At 39.6% G+C, this 14,485-nt stretch overlaps 1 protein-coding gene across 1 annotated transcript; it reads right to left on the reverse strand.

The window, feature by feature from the left end:
• psmd4a (proteasome 26S subunit ubiquitin receptor, non-ATPase 4a) lies at positions 1 to 14,407 on the reverse strand. Its single transcript, XM_053637333.1, has 10 exons — positions 14,323 to 14,407; positions 10,756 to 10,896; positions 9,290 to 9,404; positions 8,123 to 8,209; positions 7,944 to 8,012; positions 7,477 to 7,692; positions 4,798 to 4,906; positions 4,305 to 4,436; positions 2,343 to 2,398; positions 1 to 513 (listed from the first exon to the last, which is right to left on the reverse strand). Exons 1-10 carry the CDS (start codon positions 14,346 to 14,348, stop codon positions 343 to 345), a joined length of 1,122 nt encoding a protein of 373 aa, XP_053493308.1. The 5' UTR covers positions 14,349 to 14,407; the 3' UTR covers positions 1 to 342.
• Positions 14,408 to 14,485: the final 78 nt, after the last annotated feature.

Below are 14,485 nucleotides of genomic sequence, written 5' to 3' on the forward strand. Positions count from 1 at the left end.
TATTCTTAAACAAACTTGTTTTAATGGAAACTGAAAAGAACATGGAGAGCAAGCAACCACAAGAGAGAAAAACATAATATGCAAGCTGTGTGAAATTGAGGTACTGGCTTTGCCAATGAAAATCTTAGCAAATTAGTACGCATCCAATGCTTCAAAATGTCACATTACCCATAATCAATCATTCATACATATGTGACTACAGAATCTTGTAATATATATATGTATATATACATATATGTATTTCACTGCCTGTTTTTGTAGTGAGGATTTTTTTCCCCCCCATTTTATTTTATTTTTTTGTCAAAGGACTTGTCTATCTGGTTATGATATTTTCTACAGCAATCATTTCTTCTTCTCCTCATCCTTTTTGCCATCTGGCTTGGGTCCACTCTGAGAAGCTAAGGAGCCCATGGCGTTACGGATGGCCTCGTTGTTGGGGTCCACACCAGGCAGATTCTCTAGTACACTTTGGAGGAATTCTGGATCCTGCATTACATCGTAGTCATCCTCCTCCTGTTGGTAATGAGAAAATATTTTATGAATAATGACAACAGACAGAGATTCACCACCCGTGCAAATTTTACCTTTTTTTTTTTAGTTATTAATTCCAATTTGCAGATTGATGTCAAGCAAGAAAAACAAACACGTAGGACTGAGTGAGTCATCATAAGCAAATATACAGAGATTTGATGAGACATGACAAACATTTCATTGCCAATATTCCAACAAAAAAAACATTCACTGGTCCCACTTTAACAGTAGTTGATACAGTCGAATAACAAGTGGTTCTTCTTGATTTTCTGCCTCCAAAGCCACTGTGAAGGCAAACGACCTCATCGTCAAAGTTAAACCAATCTTAATTTCATCTTTATTACTGATTTAAAAAAAAAAAAATCTAAACTAAATACACTATATGGCCAAACGTACGTGGACAATCACAACCAGATGTGCTTGTTCAACATCCCATTCCAGATTACTTTGCTCTCATAATAACCTCCACTCTTCCAGGAAGGCTTTCCACTAGATTGTGGGGCATGGCTGTGGGGATTTGTGCTCATTCAGCCACAATGGCATAGGTGCTGTCAAGCACTGATGCCAAAGGTGTTCAGTGGGGCTGAGTTCAAAACATATGCAAATTTGTCTTTTTATTTTGAAAAAGAAGGTATTTTGGCATATGTTCCAGCAATGTTAAAATAAGGAGCTCCTACACAAAATGCATGAAGGTTAGAATGTTTTAGTCTTCAACCAGCCCAAGAGAACCCATGTCACACCCCTCTTCATCTCCCTCCACTGGCTTCCTGTAGCCGCCCACATCAAATTCAAGGCCTTGATGCTCACCTACAAGACCTTGTCTGGAACAGCACCCTCCTACCTCAACTCTCTCCTGAAGGCTTATGTTCCCTCACACAATCTGCAATCAATCAAGTAGCTTAGTAGTACCTACTCAGCGTGGCTCAAGGTCCCTTTCAAGAACATTCAAACTAACTGTTCCTCAGTGGTGGCATGAACCTCAATCCAACCTCAATCCGGACTGCACAATCTCTCACCATCTTCAAAAAACAGCTAAAGACCCACTGCTTCCGTGAAAACCTAACCACCCCATTTAAAAAAAAAAAAAAACCTACTCTGGCACTTACACCTCTACTCTGCGCACTTTGCTTCTTCTGGAACTCAATTAACGGATCTTGTATGGTAGCACTACTTGTATTGTTTTCTGCCTGATATATCGCTTTGGATAAAAGTGTCTGCTAAATGAATAAATGTAAATGTAGAAGGCCTGATACAGTCATTTAAATATAATTTTTTTTGGTATTTTCCATCTCATCCCTCTGTAGTTTCTGCAGTCTGTAGTTTCTGTGTGTGCTCTAGAAAAGAAATGACCGCATTTAGACCAGCTGTCATGATGCCAGAGGAAATGAGCTTTCCAATGAAACCAAACGTTATTTCTTTTTGTGCCACACCAGACTCCTTGAAACCAAATGGTTTCCAAACGGCTGAAATGGTTTTATCTTGTCGACCAAAGGCTCTCTTTCCGTCACCTTAGCTCGAGCTGAACTAAAAATGCCACAGCCTGGCAGGGAGCGAGTTTGGCCTTTTAGGGATAGGTGAAAGCACACCGCTGTTAAGAAAAATGAGAATATTGTGAAACGGAATGCGACACAATAATCAATTTATCTTGATTATTTTGTTTTCATAATCATCGGAGGCCATAATCGAAATTGAAAGTTCGATTAATTGTACAGCCCTAACTGGTACTGCACCACACACACTCGTAGCTTTTTAAAAGACCGCAGAATACACACGCAACAATCTTGTATACAGTAGTCTTTGGGTGGCTTTACCTTTGCTGATTCAGCGGTGTCCATTGGAGCTCCTGTGTCCATTGACTCACCAAATTCTGTAAAGCAATCAAATTAAGCACCCTGTATTAGAGGTAGATGGCAGAATTATGCTGAGATGCTTGGTTCCCTGCAGAGGGGGCAGTCCATAAAATGAGCTTAACGTACTGAGCAAATTTTTTTTTAAACCAACATACGCGTATCGGACAAAACTTCCCTAGACAAGCCACATGGTTCCACCAGGCCAAAACAAGGTTCCTTCACAGCACTGTTTAGCAAATGGCTGCCAAACTAGTGCATCTATTATACTGTATTATGTATTGTGTAGCCCGACAACCTTTAACATTAGGATAATTATTCATTAATTTTTTTAAACAAAGCAGCCTACAGAATTTCTTGGTCAAAGGACCATCTCTACCATTTACAAACTGCATCAAGTCACATATGAAGGTGATGAGGGGCACTCATTCCACCAAGAGACCAAGAGATCAATACAGAATATAGCATTACTTCAATTACCACTTTATTATTAGCCATTTCCCTTATGTGCTATAGACATATCCGGTACAGTAATGTGTAAATTACATTTCAAACTACTTGTTGCAGTAAAGTGTGAACTGAGAGTTATAATGTATTGCTACTTCACCGTTGCCTCATGTGGTCTTAATTGCACGTACACTCACCAGTCACTTTAATAAGAACACCTGCACACCTGCTCATTCGCACAATTATCCAATCAACCAATTATATGGCAGCAGCACAATGGTACAGGTACAGGTCAAGAGTTTAACATCAAACATTAGAAAAGAGAAAAAAGACCAGGCAATGTTTTTCCAATCTTCAACTGATTGGTTTCGGTTAACCTGTGCCAGCTGTAGCCTCAGATTCTTCTTATTGGCTGACAGGAGTGGAACCCGATGTGGTGGTCTTGAGGCCATCTGCCTCAAGGTTTTGTGCTTTCTGAGATGCTTTTGTGCTCACCACGGTTATAAAGAGTGATTATTCGAGTTACTGTAGACTCCCTGTCTGCCAAAATCAGTCTGGCTATTCTCCTCATCTGCTGCTCACTGGATGTTTTTTGCACCATTTTATGTAAACTGTTGTGCATGATAGCAGCTTCTGAAATACTTAAAACCAGCTTGTCTGGCACCAACCACCACATTCACATTTTGTCCTCATTCTGATGACTGATGTGAACATTAACTGAAGCTCTTGACCTGTATCTGCAGGAGTTTATGCACTGTGCTACTGGTACATGTTTGGCTGATTGGATAATTGTGTCATAATTATGTACAGGTGTTCATATTAAAGTGGAGCACAAGTGCATCTTTATATTTAACATGGACACGTGTCTCACATTGGCCATGTTGCTTCTGAATCAAAATTTGATTTTCTTATGCAAACAGTAGCATCTAGAGCAGTAGTTACCAACCCTGGAGATCTACCTTCCTGCAGGTTTCATCTCCAACCAAATTCTAACACACTTGCTTTAGTTCTTTATCAAGAACAATGATTATAGATGGTCAGGTGGGCACGATTATGGTTAGAGCTAAAGTCTTCAAGAAGGTACATCCAGGAACAGAGTTGATGACCACTTATATAGAGATTTATGCATACTCAGTTGGTTTTCTTTGTTCAATATTATTTCTTTGTAGAGTTTAATGCACAATTATATAGGAAAGAATACAGTTGTCCTTTTTGTTCAGTCTTTATCCGACATATTGCTGTTTCTACGATCCATTCTCATGGCTGCTTATACATCACATTCCTGGAAGTGAGCCTCTATTATTAATGCCACACTTGAAATAGTGGGAAGATGTCACAGCTGTACTTTGTTAGGAAAACACCATGAGCCAGGAGTGACCTGTCTTGCTAATTTAAGTGTGGCTAATTCAAATAAACATGGATTTTACTAGCTCACTTGGTGGAAACATCAGGTTATGTCCATAAATTAAGCCAACGAACCTCCTCCAGCCAGGGACATCTGCATGGCATAGGCAATCTGCTCCTCCTCAGTCATGCTGCTGAAGTCTGGCAGTGATGTCACACCAGTCTCAGGCTGAGACACTGACATCTTCAGGAGAGCTTCCTCCGATTCTGAGAACACAGATACCTGACTGTGTAAAGACTAACAGAACAGATGCGAAGCATTTATTCTCCTCACTGTACAAGATTTCCACCAACATTTACCAAGGTTCATTTTAAATAAGATGTTTCCCAGTAAGATATGGAAACATGTAGCGCTTTTTTGTACAATATTGTGTTAAATGTCAGACCATGAAAACATGATATGAATTTACTAAATACTACAGCGCTGATGGTATTAAATTAAGACTCAGTAAGAACACAGGCAACAAGATGTCAAATATTTCAGTGACACAAACTGCCACTACACAAACACCGCCCAAGCTTAACTTGTGGTCAGAGGTATAACTTCAGTTTCTTGATGTATCCTTACCATCAGCAGTAGGAGTGGTAATTCCTGCTTCAGCAGCTGACTGGGCAGCCGCTCTCCGAGCCTCTTCCTCCTGCCGCTGCCTCTGTTCCTCCATGGACACACGCAGAGCCTGACAGCGAGAGAGAAAACATACACGAGATGTTTAATCCCTCTGTAGTTTAAAAACTACACTAATGCACTCATTCTGTTTATACTGATTCTGCAAACTGCTATTCTGAATACGACCATATTCTGACTGTATTCCTGTGGTGTCTCTACATCAAAGAAATCTAGTTTTTCTTGTTACTAATTTGTTACTAATGCCAGAACTGCCCTTAAAATATACTTCAAACATGAAGGAAGCTATTGAAGAAAAACTATTTCAGACATTTGACCTTCATCCGGTTTGCACCGATTCCTAAATCTAATCAGTTTATCTGTTGTTAAGAATGATAACTCCATATAAATCCTACCAACGTTCAACCACTCCTTCTCGAGATATCACGTTCACGAGAATCTCAGACACGTGGACAGATGGACAACACAAAAACATACCTCCACCACATAAAGCTTTCAACACAGGCTGCATTTTTTTTTTAAATACTCTAAACTGAGCATTTTTCATTGTTCTTTAAAAGGTTCATCAGGCTTTAAAAGGTGCATTAGGTACGATTAGTCTTTTTTTTCTTCTTCCAAAATTAGTTCTCTAACAGTTAGAGAGATTCAACATTTGAATGATTTTTCTTTTTTACTCCCTGAGCTCACTCCACCATGCTCACGAAGTTCCGCCACAGAATCACAGGTGACCTGTAGAATGTCTATAAAATGATTGACAGGAGGCACAACACTAACAAGCATTTTGGACCAGAATGGACATTTTTCCAAACAGCTTTTATCAATACTTATTAATCTTTTGCCAAGGCCATGGCTTTAATCCATTGGTTTTCAAAATTTTTTTTTAATGTTCTCAAATAAGATGAGGCAAAAGATTAGAAAAATACACAGGAGATCCCAAGTCTCCACTTCTATGAAATACCACAATGCTGCTGAACTCTCAAATCTGATTGGTCAGAAGGAGTTTTTTTTTTTTTTTTTTTTTTTTTTTTTTTTTAACAGTAGTGCCAGCTGTAATTCAGATCTCTTATTTACAGTTATGCCCTCCTTCTAATACATTATTATATCTAATACATTAATCATATTATTTTAATTTATGTTACATCACCCTTCTGCTTCTATATTTTCTTTTGTCTTGTCTATTATTTCTCATCTGGAATTTTCCACCTGGGACTAATAAAGTCTTATCTTATCATTGTTTCTACACTAACAGCTTACACAGGAAGTTGTTTGGCAGATGCCCCATATACACAGATTTTTAATATTATTATTTTTGAAAATCTGTGTAATCATAGATATAGTGAAGGTTATTGTGAGGAGACGTAGCATTTTTGGAAGAAGTCTCCAGTATCAGCATCCTGTAACAGTCAGAGGTTTCAAGTTTTGAGACACGAGAAAGTCTTCAGCATGGAACACTCTATGCTTTCCACTTGCTCTGAGTTTACAGCTGTTATAACGCAAGAGATAAACTTGTTTCACGGATGTTCCAGAATGTATCTATGAACAGATTAAATAAAATGATGTTGCATAGTTAGTATTGATTAATTGCAGTACAAAAGGAATAAAACAGTTTGGGATGTGCTGTAATAAGAAAAGAACCACATCACACCAACTCGTCACTGATTATTTTCCTGTAACAGCACACCCCATCGTGCAATATATAAGGAATAACACATGACCGACCAACACTGCCTGACCAATCAGATTCAAGAATGCAACCGTGCCGTGGTATAATCCTTTTTATACAACATTTAGTCCCGGTCCACTAATTTGATTGGTTGAGCGGCATTCCAAGAGTGCACCCATTCTCACACACATACACACACACACACCAGTGGCAGCTCATGCAAGGCACCTTTGGGAGCAACTTGGGGTTCAGTGTCTTGCCAAAGGACATGTGGAGTCATGTGGGCCAGGAATCAAACTGCCAACCCGATGATTAGTGGACAACCCGCTCTACCACCTGAGCCATAGCCAGCCAAATGTCCTTGAAGTGTCTTTGGACAAGACACTGAACCACAAGTTGCTCCCGATGGTAGGCTATCGCCTTGCATGGCAGCTCTTCTGCCATTAGGGTGTGAGAGTGTGTGTGTCTGAATGGGTGCATGAGAAACAGTGCAAAGCATTTTGTAGAACCACTAAGGTTAAAAGGTGCTATATAAATGCAGCCCATTCACCATTTACTATAGTAGAGTTAGTGACATCATCAGCAGACATGGCAAATGATACTTTTGAGGAATAATAATAATAAAATAACTTAAGATTAAAATATGAACGCTTGTCAGATGAAGTAAAAAGGAAGAAGGGACACCAATTTCACCCGAAGCACCGTTAACAGGAATGTGCGAATCAGTGCGATATTGCTTAAGTAAAATGATGTCGATTCCTCTGTACATGTATACTTTCATTAAGTCCTCATCAAAGGGGGCTAAGACGTGAGGAAGGGGAGCAGGAAAGGAAACAATAAAGCACAATTGAAGAAATCAGAAGCATCTGCTATCTTTACTTTCGACCCATTATGTGGACGACGGTGGACAAAAACAGGCTCCAAATCTGAAAGCTGTTTGCACTTTAACGCCATCTTACCAAGGCGAGCTCGGGGTCAGCGCTGGGATCCACCCCAAACTCAAAGTCGCTGGCTCCCAGACCCATCATGGTTCCACCCTCACCGGCCAGGATAGGAGAGGAGAGCAGAGCATCTGCCAAGCTGGGACCGGGAGGGACTGTGACCAGGTGAGAGCCCGTTCCTTCCTTTCCATTCAGAGTGTTTACAAACGCAGTCAACTTCTCAGTGTTCACCTCCTACAGGATAAAAGACGATGTCCAGCATATCCACACCCAGACAAACCAAAAGGTCCAAAACTAATTCCCTCACTCATTTCTGCTCACATGGGCGAGCGGATGGTTTTGAGCAGACAGAGTTACTAGAGAAGCATGTAGCATGCACTGATTTAGCAATTACCACAGCAAACTTCTATTTTATAGAAAGATGTGCTTTTACATTGTACATAACTAGTTCTTATAATTAAATCAAAAGGACCAGAGTCAGTCACCTCCTCTCCAAAATTAATCACATCCACATTGACCTTCTCTTTCTTCAGACGCTTTGCCAGTTTCACCAGCTGTGAAAAAGAAATCGTTACAACTTAAAGAAGACAATGCCACTTACCAACAGTTTCACCAACACATCAAATCAAAGGTCTGAATACTCATGAGACACACAGCATCTTACATCTTTCTCATTGTCCTCTACTGGGCTGCCCACAAAAGCGATGATCCTCATCTTGTGGTTCTTCCCCTGTCTGTGCTTCAGTGCCAACTAAAAAGACGTAAACATGAATAAAACAATAATGTGTGAGCACATGTGAACAGCACACATATGTAGGGCTGTGCCGGTGGCAGTTTTTTTAACTGCATAAATATAAAAAAAATTCAACGAGGCTTTATTTTAGCACGTCCGTCAGTGAAACAGCCTTGTTGTGTCGTATTGTTGGAATGAGAAACAGCCCAAGGGCGCTGTGGGATATGGTATTGTGATTGACTCACAGAGGAGAGAAGAAGTGAAACACTTATGTTTCTCTGAGGAATACTTTATTTCATTTACAAGCGTAGTATACCACAAGCCTATAAAACTTTGAAAGAAATACCAGCAGGACAGTAACGTCAATAATACGTTAAAAATCGGAATATTAAATAAAATAAAAAACACGGCTAGATGACATGCCTGGAGATGGATCTTGAGATTTGTAGGCTAGTATTTGCCCGTTTAACACTTATTTTTCCCCCCACGAAGCCGACATATGGCTTCATCTAAATTTATTGGTTCAACTCGAATCCAAAATGTTCCCAGATTCATCCCAGATGATTTGTGTATTAACATAAATGTATTAACATACATTATTATTACACTTGTATACAAAACGGTATACTTGTCATAGTGCCCACTCAAGCAGAAACATTAACGTGGCGTGTGTACGGTGGCCACAGTCATAGCCCTAAAAACACACACACACACGAGTTCATCTGTCAACGAAGACCGAAGTTTCCATTTCCGCCTCCATTATTGAGAACACAAAATGGAACTCGACTTCTGCGTGAATTGGATTAAAGTGAGGAAGACTTGCGCAGCATCGGCCTCACTCTCACTTCTCGGTGACCATAATGATCCAGTGGCAAGACTGAGTCAAGACAACTGAAGATGGCGCAGTGATACTTACACTACGGACACTTTGGAAACGTCAATCCGCCTACCATGCATGTCTTTGGACAGGGCCACGGTGGGAATTGAACCCCCAACCCTGGAGGTGTGAGGCGAACGTGCTAACCACTAAGCCACCGTGCGCCTACACACACACAAACGTGTAGAAATTAGTGTGTAGAGCTACAGAAATGGACTCACATGGGCTACCCTGATGCCAGTACAAAAGCTGATCTTGCCGCGGGGCTGAACGGCATGCAGTTTGGAGAGGATGCGCCCGGTGTCTGGTGTTAGAGTAGTCAGGACTTCACAGTTACTGCAAACACAAAAACACACACAATCAACCACTAGAGCACAACTTAAAGCTGCCACAATATTACATACTTGTAGCTACACTCATCAGAGTTTTATTTGCACACCTGACAAATAATCCGTGCTCAGGATGTTACACATCCCCTACATCGTCCATCACAGGAAACCGTTGGATATTATTAGGGGTTTGGATACCTCTTAATTCAGCTGGGGTTACATCTGTCTAAATCTCTTCTTGCACAGCGTATAGGAGTAAATGTTGTTCATGAAAATGTGTTTCACTGAGCTGTCAGAGGTCACATTAAATTTCTGTCATGTCAGAAAGTTTATTTGGAATTTTTAGTCGTGTACTCTGAGCGTCGTCACGATCCAACATATACTATATGGCCAAAAGTATGTGGACACCTGATCACACCTGTATGCGCTTGTTCAACATCCTATTCCAGATTCCTTTGCTGTTATAATAACTCCCACTCTTCCACTCTTAGTGGAAGGCTTTCCACTAGATTTTGGAGCATGTCTGTGGGCATCAATGTTCATTCAGCTACAAGAGCATTAGTGAGGTCATGCTGGAACAGGTTTGGGCCTCTTTGTTCCAGGAAAGGGAAATTGCAATCCTACAGCATACAAAGACATTCTATACATTTGTGTGCTTCTGACTTTGTGGCAGCAATTTAGGGAAGAACCACATTTGGGTGTGATGGTCAGGTGTCCACATACCTTTGGCCATATAGTGTACATATTTAAAAAAAACCTAGTTAACAAACATTTTATTTTAGCTGACAGTACCATCAACATAGTGTGTTGACTGCCTTGTTTCCTACGTTTAAATCCAATAGCAAACTCAATGAGAGGTAAACCATCACAGAAAGACCCAGGTAATGGAGGCAGCACTAATCAGACAGTAGCACTGATCAGACAGTAGCAATAGTGGCCTCTTCTTTTCATTTCATGTTCAAGAGTATAAAACTGAGCGACATTCTCAGACTGAGGTAGACCTAGTGGTATCAGTTCATTTTTAACAGTCGTCCAGTGTGAGCACCTGTGTCATGAGGACTGCTTTGTAAGAATTAAATACTAATGTTGTGTAATTCATTCATTTTCATCAGTGCAATGCAGTAGCACCACACTGAAATGCAATCAATGTCCAATCAAACCTCTAAGCCATACTAGGGGCATGGCTGTAACCGGAGAAGCACCTGAAAGTGTCATTTTCCAGGAACATGCAGCAGCATGAAAAGCTTTTATCACCATCATGATTGGCTTTTCTCCTGGAATGAAATCTCCATAGTAGGTGATAAACTGGCAGCTGATGCATATTAAGATAACAATTAATTCCAACTTTACACACTCACTTGGCCATAGTGATGAGCCCAACATTGTTTTCCGGATTGCTGCGTGTCTTTGAGTGACAAACGATATTGACAGCGTCCTGCTGTGCCTGTAGTCGAGTGGGCAGGAAGTCACCATTCCTCATGTACTCACTGTTGTCTACACTGGAAAGCAGAAAAAAAAATAATAATGTGAAGGAGTATAGAGATTGAGTGCAATACTTAGACACGTGTATATATATATATATATATATATATATATATATATATATATATATATATATATATATATATTAAAACCGATTAAACAAACTAAATGCATCAGAGGCTGAGATCAGGCTTCAGCAGAGATTCTAAGAGACAAGCATGTCCTTTATTCTTTATATATGTCATAGATAAAAAGGTAGAAATCCTGGATAATGCTGGAGGAGGACTCATGGCCAAAACATGGCTCAGAATCCTCACCATTTTCAGCAGTGAAATTGTACAGGCTGCATTTTTTAAGCGCTGGACTGCAAGTCAGAAACAGCTGAACCAGAAACGTTGAACAGTTAAGCATGTAAAGGTTAAAAGGCTAAAAGGTTTTAATAGTTAAATATTAAAAACTTAAAATTCTATTTAAAAATTAAAAAAATAAAAGGTTATAGCACGTTCAAAGATTTAAACTTTAAGAAGTTTAAACTTTAAAACTGGGATAGCTATCCCAGTTTAATGCTAGGTGGTTACTATGCTACAACTGTAATTCCAGTCTTTCCCAAAAGCCCACGTGCCCCATCCCCATATGGGATCTACATCTGTGCTGCATTCCATGACATCAAAAATTGCAACCCATGAAAATGATACAAATACAAAAGGACAGTAGGCTATGTTGCTGAGGAACAAGGAAACAAATATTCTGTTTTTGCTGAATAGACACCTGATCCAAGTGAGAGGAATGATCTCATTTCTTTTGACAACATCTAGAAAGTTGCCATAAACTGCTTTTAAAGAAACAACTTTATAACTGTGAGCTGGGGTGGATTTATGAGCTCTAATTAACAGTACCAGCGTCCATTCGGCTTTCATTTCCTCATATTTACATCTGAGTTTGAGATCAAGGTTTGAGCCCTAGGTTTCGGCAGTGAAGATGACGTTTGTTGTTGACAAGGATAAGCCAATATGAAGAGAGCTTTCCATGGGAGAAAAGCAGGCCATTTTGAAGCTTAGAAAAGAAGGAAATTCAATCAGAGTGATTGCACAAGCATTAGGCATAGCCAATACAACTATTTGGAATGCCCTGAAAATGAAAGAAACCACTGGTGTACCAACAGCCAGACATGGGACAGATCGGCCAAGGAAAACAACAGCAAATGACGACAAACATTGTGACATCCAATAAAAACAATAGTCACTGATCATCACCAACAACCTCCACAGGGTTGAAGGTATCACAATCCAGTGTTTGAAGAAGACTTTGAGAGCAGAAATGTAGAGGCCATAATACAAGATGCAAAAACACTCATCAGCGGTAAGAATCAGAATTGGAATTCACAAAGAAATACAGAAATGAGCCACAAAAGTTCTTTAACCAAGATTAACCTCTACCAAACTGACGGAAAGGCCAAAGTGTGGAGAAAGAAAGGATCTGCTCATGATCCAAAACATAGAAGCTCTTCTGTGATACATGGTGTAGGTAGTGTCATGGCTTGGGCTTGCATGGCTGCTTCTGGAACAGGCTCACTAATCTTTATTGATGATGTAACTTGTGATGGTATCAACAGTATGAAGTTTACAGGAACACTACTGCTTCCAATTTACAGAAAAATTAACTCAATCTAATTGGTAGGAACTTCATCATGTTGCAAGCAACGATTCAAAACATACTGCCTACACAACAAAGGACTTTATCAGGGTAAAAATTTGAAGGTTTTAGACTGCCCAAGTCAATCACCAGACCTTTACTCAACTGGGCAGCATTTCACTTCCTGAAGAGGAGTCTGAAGGGAGAAACCCCTGAAACAAACAACAACTGAAAGAAGCTGCAGTACAAGCCTGGAAAACCAAAAAACAAAGCAAGCCTGAAACAGTTTGGTGATCTCAACGAGTCACAGGCTTGATGCAGTTGTTGCAAGCAAGACATATACAACCAAATATTAAGTGTTATCTACTTTAATTTACTTCAAGACTTCCTGAACCTATACTTCTGCTCACCTAAAAATGAGGTGGTCTGAATCAAAAGGTGCCATTTTCAAGTTGTTTAACACATCTAGATTTAAATATCAGGAAATGAAATCTGAAATTCAGATCTTGTCTCATTCATCTTTTGATCTCAAACCATAACATCTTCAGTGTACAGCATAAATAAAAGAACTGGTCTTACCATTCTAATACTTTTGGAGGGGACTGTAAGTGATAATATGAACTAACTTGTCTCGCTGACATTCCACAAAAATAAACCGCTAAAATGTATGGTGCGTCATTTGTTCATAAATTAAACATTGTAATTGTTGGCAAATTGCTGTGGTCTATGTGGAATAACACCACAGAAATGTTAGAAAATCCTCTGACCAATCAGACTTGGTGTAAACCACTAATCAAATTGGGTTGTTTTTTTTTTGCTTATTTGTTTGAATCCATGACCTCCACCCCACCCCACCCCAATTCACGAAGCTCCTCCCCCTTGATCCACAGTGGCCTGTGAAATAATTGACAGGAGGCACATCCAAACAAAACAAGTATTCCAGCCCAGAAGTCAGTCAATATTTAGACCAAAAAGGTCCTTGTGCTCAGGCCAGACAATAAACCTTTGCATTTTATCATGTTTTACATCGCTTACAGATTATTTGTACAAGTAAGGGAAAAAAATTTAATAATGAATAAATGATATATATAATATCTTGACTATTGCACCTTTAAATCAGCTAAGTAGCCTAGCTAACTAATTTTTTAAGGATTAGGATGTTTTTAGGTTAACACACCGAAGCTTGAATTTAATTATACCCCCAGGTCAGTCAGAATCCTCTTTAAATACAAACAGGAAACAATGGCTAGCTTGATACAGGATCAATAATAATTGCTCCGTTACAAGCTACAGGAAATTGGTTAATAATAAGCACGAGAATAATAATAATAATAATAATAATAATAATAATAATAATAATAAGTAGTAGTAGTAGTAGTAGTAGAAGGAATAATGACCTGTATAATTGGTATAAGGGAATAAAGAACTGTAGGATTGCTTAGCTTAGCTATGGAGCTAGTTTAATCATGTCACTACTGTCAGGTGCACTTCTGCATTTATATCACACTTTGTTGTTGTCGTTAATAAACACATTTTGTTCATTCTAATAACTGTACAGAAAGTAGGTTTTGGTGATAAAGATCCTGTTTAATCCAGACGGCTAACATGTTAGCTAGCTGCCCGGTCGGTGGGAGAGATAATGACTCAGGAGAATGCCGAGTTCACTGCAATTGTTCGCCTGGATCACATTTCCCGACTCATTACTCCCAAACCGGAATCACACCCGCGTCTCTAAACAACAAACCCAAGAGCATCTCAGCAGCTTATATAAACCCTAAAGAGAAAAATTAGCAAATTCTTTTATTTCTTACCAGACCATAGTGCTTTCGAGCACCATCTTGGAAACTTTGTACTCACGAACAACGCAGCTGCTGATTGGTCCAAATGACGATTTTCATTGCAACGCAGCTGATTGGCTGAGACGTTCATCGTATCATCTACTATCGCCTCCTATTGGTGGTACCCAGTATTACA

This window comes from Ictalurus furcatus, chromosome 12, assembly GCF_023375685.1.
Source record: "Ictalurus furcatus strain D&B chromosome 12, Billie_1.0, whole genome shotgun sequence".
In the NCBI taxonomy this organism is placed as follows: Eukaryota; Metazoa; Chordata; class Actinopteri; order Siluriformes; family Ictaluridae; genus Ictalurus; species Ictalurus furcatus.